Source organism: Sciurus carolinensis, chromosome 12, assembly GCF_902686445.1.
Source record: "Sciurus carolinensis chromosome 12, mSciCar1.2, whole genome shotgun sequence".
NCBI classification, from domain to species: Eukaryota; Metazoa; Chordata; class Mammalia; order Rodentia; family Sciuridae; genus Sciurus; species Sciurus carolinensis.
The window spans coordinates 91,138,535-91,157,160 of NC_062224.1; the positions used below are offsets into that span (position 1 = coordinate 91,138,535).

Genomic DNA, 18,626 nt, shown 5'->3' on the forward strand with positions numbered 1-18,626 from the left:
ATCCGAGGCACCACTTAAGTGTGGATCTGGGCCACACTTGGCAGAAGCCCCCAGTTCTTCCCAGACCCATAGGTCAGTGACTTCAGATGAAAATTCGCCATGAGTCCTCCCTTGTTATTGTAACCTAACATTCACAGAGTCTCTGGTTTTAAACACTGTGATGAAAGAAAAGGAAAATCCAGTGTCTACTGACACCAGAAAAAGGATTCAAAAAAAAAAAAAAAAAACCACTAGGAAGAGAAGCAAGGAAGGAGGTACGGAGAGAAAAAGAGGGAGATTTTTCTCTCCCTTCAGTCCTGAGCTCGTCACAGAGGGCCCAGGGAATCAGCTGTCATGTGGGTGGAAGAGAAAGTTTCTCAAAAGTAATAGGGATTATAATTACCACTCTGACTGCCAGAAAGGAAAAGGAAAAAAAAAAAAAAAAAAAAAAAAACGGGTGGGAGAGCATGCTCAAATGAGCTATCTTTAGCTCCCTTGGAAGTTTCACACTCAAAAACTGTGACAGAGGACTATATTTTGTAATCTGGCAAATCTAGTTCAGTCACCCTCCTTCTGTAGGTGGATAAAATAGAGTACCAGTGAAGACGAGAGGCACTTTGATTTCTCCTCCTAGTGAAACACAGGCACACACAATTTAAAGTTTTAATATGTTTGATAGCTCTAGATCAATAGTTGTCACTTGGTGTATAAAACCTGAACTATTTTTGATATAACTTCTTAAAATCTGAACCTCTGATTTCATTAATGGATTTTTGTGTGCTTTTAGTGGTTTGCATCATATTTGAAATTATTAACAGACTTTTCCAAACCCCACAGCATCTTCCCCCCCCCCCCTCAGTGCCCCATATCCCTAGCAACCACGTGACCTTCTAAAAGCAGGAAGGTGGACAGATATCCTTTATCAAATGCCGTGTCTGGCTGCATAATGGCTCCCTGCTTCCTTTTGGTCTCATGTACTTCTCAGATAGAAAGTGTTGCTATCAGCTACTCTACTGGTTTCAACAGCTGATGTCTTCTGTAGCCAGCTTCCAAGTGAGCCTTACATACGTTGCCTGCACTGGTTGTTCTGAGGGTAATCATCAGATCTTTTTTTTTGAATGAACCCAGTGAGATCCATTTGCCTCTGAGTCACCTCTAACAGGCTGTTCAGTTACATCACTCCGGTGTCTTCTTGAGCTCCCTCAGGTGAACCCTGGGGCTCATACATTAGCTCAGTACTGGACCCAGGGGAAATGTAGAAACCTTCTATGCAAGATTCATCTTCTTCTTCTGTTTGTATATGTGTGTGTGTGTGGGGGGGAGTGCTATGGTGAATGTCATCTCTGTGCATCAGTCAGTTCCTTATCCTGCTTCATGCCTAAACTTCGGCTGCTGTTCAGGAAACTACAACTTGGGAAGGAATAGGGAACTTCCAAAGACTCCCAAATTACATGAAAAAGCCTTTTTCATATTTCCACTCCATATTCTTTCCATCCCTTCTACCAAGGGGTGTGACTTTCACTGTGTCAAGAAACTACACAATTGTTGGCCATGTGGCTCAGTGGTAAGCACTTGCCTAGCATGTGTGAGGCCCTGGATTCAATCCCGAGTGCTGCCAAAAAAGAAAGAAACTATACAATTTTTCACACTTGGTCTTCTAAAACTTTTTGATCTCACCTTACTCTGTTCTAAATGTCATGGATTTCTTGGCCATACTATTAGTGTGTTAGGACTATCACACAAAAATACCACAAACTGGGAAGCTTAAACAATAGAAATTTATTTTCTCACAGTTCAGAGGCTAGCAGTCCTAGGTCAGTGTTCGGTTTCTCCTGAAACTTTCTCCTTGGCTTGCTGATGGTTGAATTCTTGCTGTGACTTCACATGGCACTTTCTCTGTGCATCCATATCCCCTGATGTCTTTGGTGTGGCCAAATTTCCTCTTCTTATGAGGACACATGTTAGGTTGCATCCAGGCTCACTCTAAGTTCAATTTTGACTTAACCATCTCTTTAGAGGCCCTATCTCCAAATGCAGTCAATTCTGAAGTCTGTGGGTTGGTGCTTCCATATGAGAATCATGGATAAACCCAATTCAGCCTCTAACACCTGTGAACCTGGGAGATATCATGGGTTCTACCAGGACACATTGTTCTACAAATTATTTTTGATTTTGTTTTGTTTTGTTTTTTTGCAGTGCTGGGGATCGAACCCAGGGCCTTGTGCTTGCAAGGCAAGCACTCTACCAACCAAATTATTTTTGATTTTACTGTGTAAATACTTCTGCTGATTCTATGGGGACATTAAAAGAGATGATATTGTCTGTGCATTCCGGGTAGTTCTTTCTCCATTTCTTCCATGGCCAAAAAACAAAAACACAAATGAAACAAAAAAGTACTACAAGACTGGAGACCTGAATGAAGGTACTTACAAAAGAAACATGGTACATGTCTTCCATTTACTCTTATTTTTCTTTTCTATAAGCTAATATGTTCTGAAAGTCTGCAGAAAGGAATTTTATTAGGTGTTTCTTAAAATCAGTATGACTACCTAAGACATATTTTCTTAAGCTTGCTTATTACAAGATCCAGCAAAAGGATTTTTCTATTAAGCATATTTTGAGAAATCTGTTTACTGCTCTGGCTTGGCAGTCCTCTGCTAGGACAGCCTTTAATAGCCCAGCCTTCACTATCAAATTAGATCTAAATATTTCCGTTTTATTTTTTTTAAACTCTCCATTCTGTAGTACTAACTTATTTTTGTATCCTTATCTCCTCTTATATATATAGCATGTTCTCCAAATAACATGATCCTAAATATACTTTGTAGTTTCCGCCTTCTACATCTTTTTTTAATGTGATTCCCTCTGCCTTGAATTCATTTCTTCTACTTTCCTAGAAGATTTTGTTAAATCAAAAAATCTAGCTCCTCATGAACATTTTTTAAACTCCCCAATTTCATGCGATTTCTTCCTTCTAGGAACTTGCATATAATTTTTTAGATTCTGCCAGAGCATATATTGTTACATTTCAAGTGTTTATTTTTTGGAATTGTAATTGTATTATAATTTAATTTAAGGTAGAAAACATGTCTTGTACATTTTATACATTCCATAGTTCTTTCCACAATGTAGGTATTCAGTGAACAGTTAAAGGAAGTAAAGAATGTTCTAAAGAGGATTCTTTGAAGCTTGTAATTCAAAGTATTTTATGACCCACATGCATATATCTGCTTTCTCTCATGAGACTCCATTGGAATAATCACAAAGAAATAAAGAATCATAAGCTTTCATCAGTGAAAAATAAGTGGAAGGAGTGGGAGATTTCAATGAATTTCTGAGAGGTGAAAAGTAAATAAAACTTTTCTGGCAAAGCCCCCATCTCAGAATATTCTTAGGAGGTGATGGAGTTGGGTAAACGCCAGTCTCCAGTAAGACTCTGGGGTGCAAGATTCCTACAAAAAGAGAGCAAAGATTAATTAAAGTTCTGAATGTAGAACAAGGAGTCTTCACTCTTCCATTCTCTACAGTACCATGTCCTGGTATTTGTGTCTAGTCAGAAATTTATTACTGGGTAAATATAAAAATTTTCCCAAAAGAAATTTTTAAAAATGTCTGAGGTATACACTAGCAGATAATTTGGAGTTGCAGTTCACCCCTCTGGATTCAGATATTTGTGAAGGCCCACACTAAATAGCCAAATTCCCTCTCCGCTCACTCTAAGGTGAAACCTGCCATTTAAAAAATCATATTAAAAGAGAATAGGATCCATTTAATATTCCTGTGTCTCATAGTCAGAATTTTGACATGTGACTTGTTAATTGCTAAAAGTTGGCATGCAAAATGAAGCAAGGGGAATATATCCAGTTAAAAGGAAAGCTACTACTTCTAGTTGTAATGCAATAATTTGGGTTTCATAGGGAAGATTTGGTTTTTCATATTCACTAGTAAACAGTTTCTTTAGAAAGTAAAGACAATATCATTTGAAAGGAGAAGCAAGTATATATTTTGGAAGCAAGGAGAATTTCAGTAAATGAGGACAAAAATACATTAAAAGAGATCTATTTCGAAAGTAGAGAACTGTAAGTAATAGTTTTGGAAAATATTGAAGGATTGTAAAAGGGTTGTAGTGATGGTTTAAAGGAACAGAATACTATGGATATAGTCTGATCATTTATTTATTTTTATTATACATGAACACAATGCCTTTATTTTATTCATTTATTCAGAAGTGGTGCTGAGGATTGAACCCATGGCCTCACATGTATGAGGCTAGTGCTGTACCACAAGTCACGATCCCAGCCCTAGTTTTTAATTTCTAGAAAAATTAACTACAATTTTTGTTGAGATGATTGTAGAATAACTGTATTTTCTTAATTTTGAGGGAATAAAAGGGTCCTTACCAAATAAACCCACAAACAAAAAATATCTTAAAATCAGTATAATTGCTAATAAGAGAGTCATGGTGGAGAAATAGAAAGATAGCTTACTGAAATTAGAAAAGTGCTGAAATTTTTAAAATTTAATAGAAGTGTTGTATCACACTCTCATAGAATTTCACATAAAAATGCAGAGAAAGAATATATAAGGAAAAGGATTAGAAGTGCAGGAGATTAATCCAGCAGTTTTAATACTGGAGATAGTGGAAGTTGCAGAAAGAAAAGATAAATAAAATGGAGTGTGAGAAATTCTGAGATTAGAAGGAAAATTTAAGCCTTTAGCCTGACAGGGTGTTCTGAGTGTAAGGTCATAATAAATGACAATAGAGACATAGTATTACCAAATTATAATGGATTGATTAAGAAGAATATTTCTTCAAACTTACAGAAAGAGCGGGGGAAAAAGAATATCTGTGTTGATTAGAGTTCTTAAACTGCAGACAAGTCTATATATTTAGCTTGTTTTAAGTATAAACATTTATAAAGAGATATGGATGACCCATAGAGCCACTGGGGCAACAAGAACATTAGCCTCTGTCTGTGCTGAACTTGCTTGAACAATTCCCAGCACCACAATAAGCAACTATCTAGAAAAAGTAGTTTTGTCCTCATCAGACCCCAAAACCCTACTTCCTCTGAACATCTGCTGAAACAAAACTGGTGCTTTCTGCCCTGTTTCCTCATTTAACTCACTCCCAAAATAAAATCCTACATTTGTATCTAATTGATTGAAACGAGGTCACATATCAGTACCACAGATAGGAGTGATGATTCCTTCAAGTTACTATTGAGAAGGGATCCAAATTAGAAAAGTCAGGAATGGCATCTCAACAGGAGACTGGAATAAATCAAAAGTAACACGTAGAACAAGATGTGCATTTCCCTTTCACAACTGAGAGGGGAAAAAAAGGCAATAACAAACTCCAAGAAAATCAAAAACTATGATGAAACAAACGAAAGATTATTTGAACATTCTCTCCAGTGCACCTCAGGGAACTGGTAGATAAGGTCATATATTTATAACATTCCATTTTACTCTGCAATAAATTCCATTGCTGTAGTCATGATAATGTAATCAGTGTTCACAAGTTCTCTACTTTTAATCAGAAGGTATAGACTTATTTATAGCTACTGAGCAAACTACAAGTATTTTCCACTTTAACAATGTAAAAATAACTACAGTATTTAATTTGGGAATGGAAGTAGAGAGAAAATTTGGAAGGGAATTGTGTATCTATTCCTAAGCTTACAAAATAGAAAAATCAAATCTGTTTCTAGAGTTAGTTGAGTATGTTAAGTTAAAAAGTAACTCTTAGATCTTAAATTGTAATCTAACAGCTAGTAAGTCAATTTCTTCAGTATATTGATTTTATTTGGCTACCAACATGACATAAATATTATCTTCTTTTGAGGTTTGTTTTGTTTTAGAATCTACCTCTCGGTGGATATGTCAACAACCATTTAACCATGAGTCGGAACATTTGACCTGGCTCTCTTTTTACTTTACTAAACTTACTGCAAGACAGAATTTAAAATAGCAATATGATTATTTGTGCAGCCTTAGGCAAATCCATTCTGAAATAATTCTTTTCTTTCATAGCTCTCAGAAGGAGATCGATAGATACAACTTCAATGATATGGTAATAAAATTTAAGAATATAAACAGGAGACATTTGAAAAGTCTTCCAATTAAACTCAGGATTTGGAAGGATGTGTTCTTAATTTTTGGTCAAAGTTTAAGCTATGAATCAGGTAAAATGCTAACAAAACTTTAATTAAGATTTAAAATAATGTTATAATTTGGTCACTCATTCATTTATCCCATAAACAATAACCACATGCATTCACACAGTAAAAGGTATGGTTAAAAGTTTGAGAAATAATAACATAAATGAGTCCTGATCTCAACTCATACCAAGACTCATGAACAGACTGTTGGTCGGTTTTGTGATTTTGCAAAGCAGCACACAGTTTTCAACATGGCTTACATATGGATTTGGAAAATTTCCAAATTTTCCCCAATTAATTTTATTCATAAAGCTGTGTTTTAGTTGTGGTGGTGTGAGATTTTGTGCTTTGAAAATAAATCCAATGTCGATAGGGGAGTGCCGCAAAATCTCCTGAGATCTAATTAGTGTTAAAAGAGCAAAGAAAGGGCAAATAATAAAACATAAATAGCAACAGTAAGAGATTCCCAAACTCCTATGTCCTTATGCATTCATATTTTGGAATGTAACTCTCTGGTGCATTTGTCATGATGTCCTAAACCGAAGGGACTGGTATAGTGACGTACTGTCAATGCACAGGGCAGGAAGCACTGGAACCATATGGTGTTTAGTAAGCAAGAAAGTGGGCTGTGCTCTGGAGCCAGAGGGAAGACATATCTTGGCTATAAATTTTTATTAATGCTAAAATGGAACAGTCTGAAATCAGTGAGATATGACTTAATAATGGAACTAAAGAGCTGAAAGTGCAGTTTCATTATGACAAGTTAATTTCTTTTTTCACATGGCAGTATAAAAAGTAGATGAAAACTCTCAGCAGAGCTTTAAGATTATTTTTGGCAATAGTTAATAGGAATTAAACGAGCACTACCAAAACCACCCATTGAAGTTATTGAAGGAGAAATCAATTTCAAGGTCAGTGAATTTTGGCCACCTTCATTGTGCAGTCCACCTTTCAAATCTGTCTTTTGAACTTTTTTTTTTTTTCATTTCTTATTGAAGTAGATCTCTTTCAAAGGGTGTTCATTGCTTATGTTCACTTTTAGTAATGCTTGAAAACTATATAGCAGTTCTCTATTCTTTAGACCTGCTACAGCAGCAGTCCTTATCCTTAGAAAGGCAAACAGCTTTGCAGTTCCATCTAGTGGCAGAAACTTGATTATCACCTTTGTATCTTAGAACTCAGATTTCTCTTGATGTCTGATAACGTAAAGTTGAGGAATTTCTGCTACTCTAGAGCAGAAATGCATAAGCAGCTTTCTAGTAGACTGAGGTATTAAAATCTTGGGTTATATTACTTCTATCTAGAGTTCTCCAATATTTTCTTTCTAGATAAGATAACCCTACATTTGTAGAGTCCATTTTTATCTGCAGACTAGCAGGAATAAATGTTCATATGAAGTTAAAATGACTTTATTTTGTAACCTCACTTGTTTTGGCAGCTTCTGTGCACTCTTCACCCCATAAGTTATAATTAATAAAGACATAGTCTATACTCGCAATAAAAAGATTTTTATATCACTATCTTTATTCAGATAAAATAATGTTATTTATTTAAATGACATCCTTTTTTCTAAGTCCAAATTTCCCACAGTTATATGTAAAGCATTTTAGTACCTACGGAAAAATGAATTTTATATCAAATATATCTTGTGACAGTTGCTCTTTATTTCCACTGATGTGAAAATAATTTCACTTGATAGCTAAAACAAGTATATAACAGCAATGGGCATAATAATCCATGTCAATGTTGGTGAATCTGAAACTGATTATTGATCATGTGTTGAACTACTATAGTTAGGATTGACGAGAACTTAAATGTACTAAGAAAACTAACCCTAATGATTAGAATCCAGAGACGTTTAAAACAGCCAGTACAATATTGTGAAAGAGGTAGATTCTCACTAATGATTACGTTGTACAGCTCACAGGCAGTGCTTGAAAACTTCAAGGGTGTTCTTTAGTTTACCATTAGTGTGACGTAATTCTTTATAACTGTAAAGAAAACCCAGAAGTAACAATCAGATTTTACTTTCTAACATTTATTAATGTGAATTTCACAAAAACATCTGTCTTGAAAAACATAAGTTGTCCACAGAGAAAGGTTTTGTACTATTTTTAAAAATATAAACCATATCACTGAACAGAGTAATTCAGTATATCCCTGGTATAATAGAGTATACAATATAAAATGGCTTAAAAATACTGTATTTGTAACAGGAAATTCCAGTTAAATCCTTTATTTCTCCCTTTGGGAAAATTTGAATTGGGAAAACATTTAAAAACAAAACTATGTAAGGGTCTTTTATTGAATTCACAGGTCTATACTAAAATGCACTTCTGCAGAGAGCAGACCCAAGTACTCAGTAACTAAAAGCCCTTTTTCCACTTGGATGATCATATTGAAGTGCAGGAGATTGGTATGTGAGTTAATTTGCTCTCTGGCAATAAATACCTTTTGCCTTGAAGGTATAATTATGGATTAATGAGAAATGTGCAGCTTGTGTTTAAAGAAAAATCAGTTGTCAGAATTGATTTATACACAATCCAGTTGTTGACTGGAACAATAATATCTCTAACTTGGAAATGTTAAACAGAATAGAGCAACCACTTTTTAAAAATGAACACCTACTATGTGAAAAGAGACTGATTGTCCCAGGTTTGGTGATTACAACTCAGAACTGAGGACAAAGAAGAGTAAAGTATCTCATTTTGTTTTCTAATCTTCCTACCCTTCTATAAAAAGATGATCAGAAAGAGCGGCCAACAGAGAAGGGCAAGTGCTTTTCCCCAGCCTGGTGAACTCACTACTTATTATGCCTGTGGGATAGGATGTCTGCTGCAAGTGGAAGCTAGTATCTCTTTGCTCGTTAGATAGCTACTTGGACAGTTCTCTGTGGTTATTGGAACATGAGGAAATGAAAGGCAAAGGTGGCAGGTTAGAAGTAGAGAGCAGTGTCAAGCATGTGTATCCCATAGCACAACTAATAACTTAAAAGTTTGAGCTAAATTTCTCCTATCCTGTATATCCCACGAAGGGAGGAACCTTAGAAAACTAGAAGCCATAATGTGTTCCAGTAGGAAGTAAGTTGAAAGACAATGGTTACCACTGATTGTATATTATCTTACATCCTGCAAGAATTTTCCCACCTCTACAAGATTGCCAACGTTTGGTAAACTTTTTCATAGAATACATGGATGGCCAGTTAGTTAACTAATCCAGAGAACAGGAGCAGCCCATGACAACCAAGCCTGCATTGGTAAGATTAGAGCTACAAGCTGGGCTTAATTTGAATGGAACTTGAACATGATTTCAAAGAAATGGGCATGGTAGATTTGAAATTGCATGGCTGAAGGCCACTATCCTATAAGGAGTTTCTAATTTACTTAACTTCACTTGACATTTTTTTCTCCTTTTTTTCTAAGAAAATTTTTTTCTTACAATTTACTTCTTTTAAATTGCTTTTCCCACTAAGACATTTGTTTAGGGTTTACAATGTAGAGGATGACAGATGAAGCTTCTTCTAGGCAACCCCATCATTTTTTCCAACATTCTCATGACTAAGGTACTAGGTACCTGAATTCTGCAAATGCTCTTTTATTCTAGGGAACTAGAGACCTAAGGGTTTCTTTCAAATATCAAGCATTGCCTATGTTCTATATTCTCAATAGAATATTTCACTTTTATATTTCTATTCTTTTTTTCTTTATTTTTCTACTAACATTTTTACAACAGCTGTAGCTGGCAATTATTTGAAAATAAATGGGAACATAAACCTGAGTAGGAAGTATTCTTTATGATTCAGTTTTTAGTCAGTATAGTAGAGCAACCTTAAAAGTGCATGAAGAAAACAAGACTATACTGTTTTACAGGTTGAAGTACTCTTTAAGGTTAAGAGTAGTAAGTAAATATGACATTTTCCCTACATGATCATTTGGGGTAAACCCATTACAAATCTTCATTAAATGGCTTTTCATGATTTTAAGTAAGCATTGCATTTGTCATTTTTGCCCCTAAAAGCTTTGTGTTTTATTGTTGCTATTTTTACCTAATTACAATATTCAATTCATATAACATGAAGTGCATTTCATGTCCATTAGTAATTATGAAACTCATTGAAGTTTTTCTTAATTCTAATAGCAAATTCATCATAGGGTAAGTAATTGGTTAGGTCTTAAAAATTATTTTGCTTAAGGAGAAAGGAAATATATAATTGGAAACACAGCACCTTTAGTAATTGAGCATGGAGAACACTGTTAGATTATCCTTTGTTCATTTAACAAAACATTTATTAAACACTTAACTCTGTGTCAGAAGAGATGTCACATCTTGAGGATAAAAGTGGTAAATAAGACATGATCCTTTTGTTAATGGAACTTATTTCACAGGAAGCAAGATACTAAGGATTAATTAATACCATTCAATGTTACAGTATTATGAAAAGAGAAGTACACTACTGCAAAACTGAGGGAGGAGTGATTAAGCCCAGGTCAAGGAAGGAGTAGGCCATAGGAGAGAGAGGAAAGCCCGGCTATATGACAGTCTCTTGTAAGGACTACTCTTGGCTAGAGCACCCAAGAGAAAGAAGATAGTAGTTGGTGAAACCTGAAAGACAGTCATAGATTAGTTCAGGAGGGCTTTGTAAAGATAATAAAAATGTTCAACCTTGTAAAACAGAGGAAGCTCTGTAAGCATTTTCAATAGGAAGGTAACATCAAGTGATGTAAAGTTTTGAAATTTTCCATCTCCTCAAATGTTACCAGTTTTACATGTGGACACCTTCAAAGTCTCACCCTTCTAACTACAACATAAATGCATTGTAAAAGCCAGCTTTGGAGGCAAGAAGGTGAGTTAGGAGTGATTTAAAAGTGTGAGAATTGATAATAGAAAGGGATAAGCAAATTGGTAAGTCCAAGAGACACCTGGGTAGTAGAGTTAAAAGATTTTCTGCATAAGAAGTTTGAGAATCTATTACCTATTTGTGCATATTTCCTTCATTCAAAAACAAAGTTTGAATTAAATCTATCAAGATACAAAAAGATAGGCAATTTTAAAAAATGGTAAATTGTGCTAGAATGGTAAATTGAAAACATGAAGGCATTTTGCAAATCTATAGGACCTAAGATGTCCTCCATTACTAAAAAACATTAAAAAAAAAGTTGATTATTAATTTCCTAGTAGACTGAAAAATGACATTCACACTGAATATTGGACTACTCAGAACTGGTTTTTGAACAAAGTTCAGATAGTTTACCCAAATAACCTGAGTTGATTTTTTGGTATACCCTTTCTGGAAAGGTCATTGAAAGCCATTATGTCTCCGTTGCTTTATCTGTGGAATGAGGATAATAATAGAATATACAAATGGTCCTGCCTCATAATGTTTCAACTTTGGATCTTTCAACTTTCTGATGGTGTGAGAGAAATATGCATTCAGTAGAAACCAAGTTCACATTTTGAATGTCAGTCTTTCCCCAGACTAATGATATGTGATCTCGACCCTGTTTCAGGATACTAGGCAGTGGCCCTGAACCACAGCTCCCAGCCAGCCTCACGATCAGGATAAACAGCTAGTACTCTACATTGTACTTATTTTGTTGCTAAGCTATGATATTCTTGTAGGTTAGATGTCTGAAATGCATTTTTGACCTGATGGTATTTCCACTTACAATGTGTCAGCTGGGACACAACCCCTTCATAAGTTTAAGAGTTTCTGTGTCTCATAGATTTCCAGGAGAATTATATTCTTTCATGAAACAAATATTTCTGAACATGTACTGGGTTCTAGAAAATGTTCTTGTCTCTGGGCATCCCACAGAACAACATAAGCAATGGGGCTCAGCAGGCCCGTTACTTATATTTTGCTGAAGATTGGCATTGGATGACAGACTGTGGCAAAAATAGTAATAAACATGCAAATTGGCTTATATGTTCATATCATAGAGATGTGAATTTCACCCAGAGTTATGAAGTTAAGACCATCTCAACAATAATGCAAATAACATTCCTTTTGAAGCAAATGAACTTATTTCAAGTTCATATGGGCAAATGGAGAAATCAGACTAGCAAAGAGAATTTTGAAGAATTATGAGGGGGGATGCCATATATATACATACACATATATAAATATATATTTTAATATTTTATAGTTACAATAATTAAATTAGTGTCACATTAGTAAATGAATAGAGACAAATAAATTTGACAGACCAGAAAGTCCCAATAGAGGCACATATACCTAGGAATTCAGTATTTGGTAAAGAAGTTATTTAAGTTATTTAATAAATTTAATTACTGGGTAGATACCTGGAAAAATGAAATTTTTTTTTTTTTAATTTTTGTGGTTCTGGGGATTGAACCCAGGGCCTTGTGCTTGCAAGGCACATAATCATAATCACAGGAAGAGAGAAAAAATATTACTTTATACCTAAATAAAATTTACTCCTAAAATATTTGCAAATGATAGAGGGATTTGTATGACACAGCATATAATACTGCCTTAAAAATTATAAGGTGACTCTGAAAAGTAGACAAATAAAAAGCTTAAATCACCACTACCAATCCTGATTCTTTCTTCTTTGATACTTTTTATTTTCTTATTTATTAAAAAATGTTTCAAAAATTGAAAAGATATAAGAATATCATTAAAAATATTCATGCACTTCGTATTCCGAATCCACTACTTCTCTCCCTCTCTAGCATATAGTTAACACATTAGTGAATCTGCAGGCATGTTTGTACTTAACATTTTAAGCATAAGATTTTTCCACCTTGTTTTGTAAGCACTATTTGCATTTTCACTGTTTATTATATAAATATTTATTTATCCATACATCTTATGGATATGGGTACGCAAGGTTTTTGTATTCTTTTTCTCCTCTTCTAACAACAAATTACTTCAGTTTCAACTTCAAGATGCACCCAGAATCTAAGCTGTTCCAAATCATCATTAAACTTCCATCTAAAAACTTAGTTCCTGCCTTGTTTTTTTTTTTTTTTCTTTCTCTCCAGTTGTTGTTACTTCTGACACACAAGGCAGTGTGCTGATTTCTTTTGTTTATTGTTAGTGTTCCCCCACTAGCAGCTGCAAGAGATAGAATTTTTGCATTTTTTTTCACTGCTGTAAACTTTTAATCTAAAACCTTTTCTGGCATTTCACAATCACTTGATAAGTGTTTTATGTAGAAATTCATGAATAGGAACTGAACATAGTCTTCAGTGTTAGATGGAATTGCTAGTGTAGAACATTTTTCAAGCAAATAATCTGAGCTTAAAAAAAGAAGAAGTTTGCATATTTCCAAGGAGCTGAATGTTGAGTTTCTTGGTTACCCATTGGAGGCCTTTAAAGAAATTATAAAGAAAAGAAATCGTGAAGAAACTAGTCTTGCTTAGTGAAAAGCATCCATCTAAAACAGCAAGACAAGAAGTGAGGGATTTAAGAAATTCATCTGATCTGTCCTTGTCAGACTCCTATCCTTTCTGTTCTGTCAAGTAGCCACTTGGTGTTCCCATTTCAGCCTCTGGAGTTTAGATTTATGATTGTCTTGAACAGCTTTTAATAAGTGACCTTGCATTGCAATTATTTGACCCCTTGCTGCCTTTTGGATCTCAAACGAATATTCATGAAGTACCAGCACCTTCTCTTACATTTCCATACCATCGGATGGGTTTTCATCTTTGCCAAGAACTATCTTGCCAATTGTACTATGATACACAACATGACAATTTCATTCTGTTTGCCAAAAGGAAAGTTTCTCCATCAGGTCTAATCATTCTTAGAAAGTAGTAGTTATATGTAGCAATATGAAAGCAATAGTCAAAAGTGTCTCCTCCTTGTTTTTCTTTTCAGATTTCTAAATACTATTAAGATTGTGGAAAAATAGGTAAAAGTTTTAAGTGCAATCTTGTTTAGAAGTTTGACTAGCTATGTTGTAAGTGGCTTCAAAATTGAGAAATGAGGAGAATATGTCAACTACCACTTACTTAGTGATTTTCATGATCCTAAGACCTCTTAAGTGATTTTTTGTGTGTTATTTTAATCTAACAAAGTAAGCCTAACACGTTTTCACTAAAGAGATAAAGAATCACTAAGATGTTAAATAACTCACTGGAGGTTGCAGAGTTAAATTCAAATCAAGCAAAAATAGATTCCAGGGCCCACACTTATGACTCTTAAGAAATTAAACACAAGTGAAACATACCTTGAATATATTTATTATTGTTTGACAGTTTGAAATGGCTGATAAATTTCTCCCTACCTTTGGACAATATTCTGAGCTTCAAATGACTTCAAATTCTAAATATCACATTACTTATCTACTTCCACCCATTCAGAATCTATACAGATTATGATGGAATATTTTAATTTTGTGATATTTATATTTTGCTGCTTGATGCACATTACTTGTGCTGGTGGAGTTAATAAGCTTTATTCAGCAAGAGTAAATTATTGTTAAAATGGAGGAATGGTCCTATTTGTATATTTATTAAATTTCTCATAATTTGAAATTTTAATGTAATTCTAAGCCACTGAGTTAGGTAGTGCATTGTACCACAATCTAGAACAAAACGGACTGTATTTTTATGATAAATTTCCTTTTAGAAATACTTCTGGTATCTTTTTCAGAGGATGACTTAGTCATTCAGCCTCCTATTAAATATCATCACACGCTGGATGATTAATAAACAAAGAAATTTATTTCTCACTGTTCTGGAGGCTAGAAGTCTGAGATAGATCTGATAAGGACTCTCTTCTGAACTCTAGACTTCTGACTTCTTTTTGTAGTCTTACATGGCGAAAGATAACTAACTAGTTCTTTGGAACTAATGATGGCACTAATCCCATTGACAAGGGGTACACTGTTATCTTCAAAGAATCTAACTGCAAATGCCATCTACATTTAATGCTTCATTCCATGTATTTTGAGGGGAACAAAAACATTCAATCCACTGCAGAGATCCTTATTTCTTTTATCACAATGAAATATCTTTCTTTACAGAGGTACAATTGGAAGAAAGCCATTGCTATAGTATAGACAGATATTATAAATATGTTTTCTGTAAAATTAATTGATAAACTGAAAAATATAATTTTACATAGAAAGCAAAATCAATACCTGCGAAAGCCAAGCAGGTATCATGACATAAAATTAACCACTGTATAAGACAATAAAACAAACATTACTGTTGGAATGTACATGGAAGCATATGCTTAAGCACTAAAAGTCTAATGCTGTATCTTATTGTTTTATGGCCCGAGTAAATGCTGTTATTAGCTGGGTCTTATAAAACTCCCACTTTCTAGAAATCTATCATTTCTCAAGCATATAAGTATATAGTGTTAATTTTAAATTTTGGAGAGACTCTCATGTGTAATGTCATCACTTAGAGACCAGGCAACCTTGCAGAATTTCTTTTGAGTTGTGCCTGCCAGCTCTTACAGTTGTGAAACAGTTGTATGGCAACAACTGTTTTTTAACCACATTCATTGTTTTTCTCTTTGTGTGTGTGTATGTGTGTGTGCTTGTGTTGCAGAGAAGGCCAGCAATCGCCAGAACAGTGGCAGAAGATGTACGGTAGATGCTCTGGGAATGAAGTTTACCACATTGTTTTGGAAGAAAGTACCTTTTTTGCTGAATATGAAGGAAAGAGTTTTACATATGCCTCTTTCCATGCACACAAAAAGTATGTTTCTGCTTCCAGAATGGAACTTAAGTATCCATCAATCAAGCAATAATACTATTTTTAAAAATTAAATTTTATTATTAATACATTTTAATTGTACAAATTGATGGGTCTTGCTGTGACAATTCCATACATGGATACATACATTTATGATGCTTTGATCACATACACCCTCCCCTCTGTCCTCTCTGGCCCTTGTCTCCTCTCCCTGCTCCCCTTAGTCCACTTCCAGTTCCCTGACAGTACCTCTTCTACTTCTGGGTCATGCTTATTTATTATTAACTCTCCAAATGCTAGGGAAAACATGCTTTACTTATCTTTTTTGTCTAACTTCTACTATGCCCTCTCATTTCATCCTGCCAATAACATGATTTCATTATCTTTTATGACTGAGTAATATGCCATTGTATATATATCCACCATATTTTTTTATCTATTCATATGTTTATGGGTACTTAGGCAGATTCCAGATTTTGGCTCTTGTGAACAGTGGCATAATATATATGGGTATACATTTCTCTCTTGTGTATGCCGACTTCAGTGTCTTTAGATAAATACTCAGGACTGGTGTAATTGGATCATATGATAGTTCTATTTTACTTTCTTGAGGAATTTGCATACTATTTTATATAGTAGCTTTACTAATTTCTGTGTTCACCAACAGGGTGTAAAAGTTCATTTTTTGACATGTTCTTGCTGGTTATTTTAGTTTTTTTGGTAATAACCATTCTGATTGGGATGAGATACGATGTCAAGGTAGCATTGTTTAATGATTTATTAGTGCATTTTAGTTATATTTAATTGTAAGGTTCATTTCAATATCATCATACATGTGTGGAATACAGTTTGCTGCATTTCAGTACTTCCATTTGCCTCCTCTCCTTTCTACTCCTATTCCCCTTCCAAAGTAGTTTTTTTTTTTTTTTTTTGTGGTACTGGGGATCGAACTCAGGGCCTTGTGCTTGCAAGGCAAGCATTCTACCAGCTGAGCTATCTCCCCAGCCCCCAAAGTAGTTTTGAATTTCATTTCCCTACTGACTACAGATACTGAACATTTTTTTCATATATTTATTTGTCATTTGTGCTTCCTTTTTGGAGAAGTGCCCTGTCAGTCCATTTGCCCACTTTTGATTGGATTACTTGTTCTTTGGTGTTTTGTTTTATTTTGGTTTTTGAGTTCTTTATGTATTTTTTAAATTATTTATTTTGATTCATTGTAAACAAATGGGGTACAACTTGTTTCTCTGGTTGTACATGAAGTAGAGTCATACCATTTGTGTAATCATACATGTACACAGGGTAATGATATTTGTCTCATTGTTATTTTTCCTTCCCTCCACCCCTCCTACCTCTCTTTTTCCTCTATATAATCCTTCCTTCATTCTTCCCTCCCTCCCACCCCCCATTATGTATCATCATCTGCTTATCAGAGAGATCATTTGTCCTTTGATTTTTTGGGGATTGGCTTATCTCACTTAGCATGATATTCTCCAACTTCATCTATTTGCCTGCAAATGTCATAATTTTATTCTTCTTTATGACCGAGTAATATTTATGTACCACAGTTTCTTTATTCATTCATCAATTGAAGGGCATCTAGGCTTATTAACCCTTTGTAAGCTGAATAACTGGCAATTTTTTTTTCTCTCATTCTGTAACATATCTCTTCAGTCTGTTAACTGGATTACTGGGCTGTATAGAAACTTTTAAATTGATGTAATCCCATAGGTTAACTCTTGATTTTATATCCTGAGCTACTGAAGCCTTATTCAGGAAATTGTTGCCTTTGAATTACTTGAAGTGTTTTCTCCTAGAAGTTTTAAATTTTTAGATCTTAGAATGAGGTCTTTGGTTCAATTTAAGTTCATTTTTGTACAGTGTAAAAATTATGGGTATAGTTTCAAACTTCTACATGTGAATATCTAGTTTCTCCAGCATTATTTGTTGAAAATATTGTCTTTTCTCCAATGTGTGTTATTGGCTTCTTTGTTGAAAATTAGTTGATAGTCCCTTCTTGGGTCCTATATCTTAGTCTATCAGTCTTTTTGCCTGCTTTTAGGCTAATATGATAATGTTTTTGTTATTATGGTTCTATAGCATGTTTTGAAATTAAGTATTGTGATGCCTATAGCATTGACTTTTTGTTCAGGAAGATTTTGGCTGTTTGGGACCTTTTGTGATTTCAAATGAATTTTAGGATTGTTTTATCTAGTTCTGTGAAGAACATCATCAGTATTTTAGTGGAGATTACATTGACTCTGTAGAGTGAATTCTCCCAATCCATGAACATGAATGCTTTCTATCTTCTAGTGTCTTCTTTAGTTTCTTTTTCATTGTTTTATAATTTTCATCACAGATGTCTTTCACCTCCTTGGTTAAATTTATTCCTGGATATTGTTAAAATTTGTGTTTATTTATTTTCAGGCTCTCGTGAATTGTATTGCTTTCCTGATTTCTTTCTCAATGAATTCATTATTTGTCTATAGAAATGCTCCTGATTTTAGTTGTTTTTGAATTCTGCTATTTATTGATGTTTTTAAAATCATTTCAAAGAATCTTTTGGTATAGTCATTTAGTTTTTCTGCAAAGAGAATCATGTCATCTGCAAACAAGAGATAACTTGTATCCATTTTATTTCTTTCTCTTAATTGCTCTAGCTAAAATGTCAAGTACTGTATTCAATAAGAGTGGTGAGACAGAACACTTTTGTCTTGTTCCTGATTTTAGAGGAAACATTTTTAGTATTTCCTTATTATGGTGTTGGCTATCATTTCATCATAGATAGCCTATTTTGTTGATATA

The 18,626-nt window shown here is 34.3% G+C and overlaps 1 protein-coding gene across 1 annotated transcript in view; it reads left to right on the forward strand.

Moving 5' to 3' along the window:
• The window catches only part of LOC124961705 (potassium channel subfamily T member 2-like), a 354,530-nt gene that overhangs the window by 235,151 nt on the left and 100,753 nt on the right, over nucleotides 1–18,626 (forward strand). The window contains 1 exon segment of the mRNA XM_047520608.1: nucleotides 15,675–15,824. Within this exon segment, the coding sequence (XP_047376564.1) occupies nucleotides 15,675–15,824 (150 nt within the window).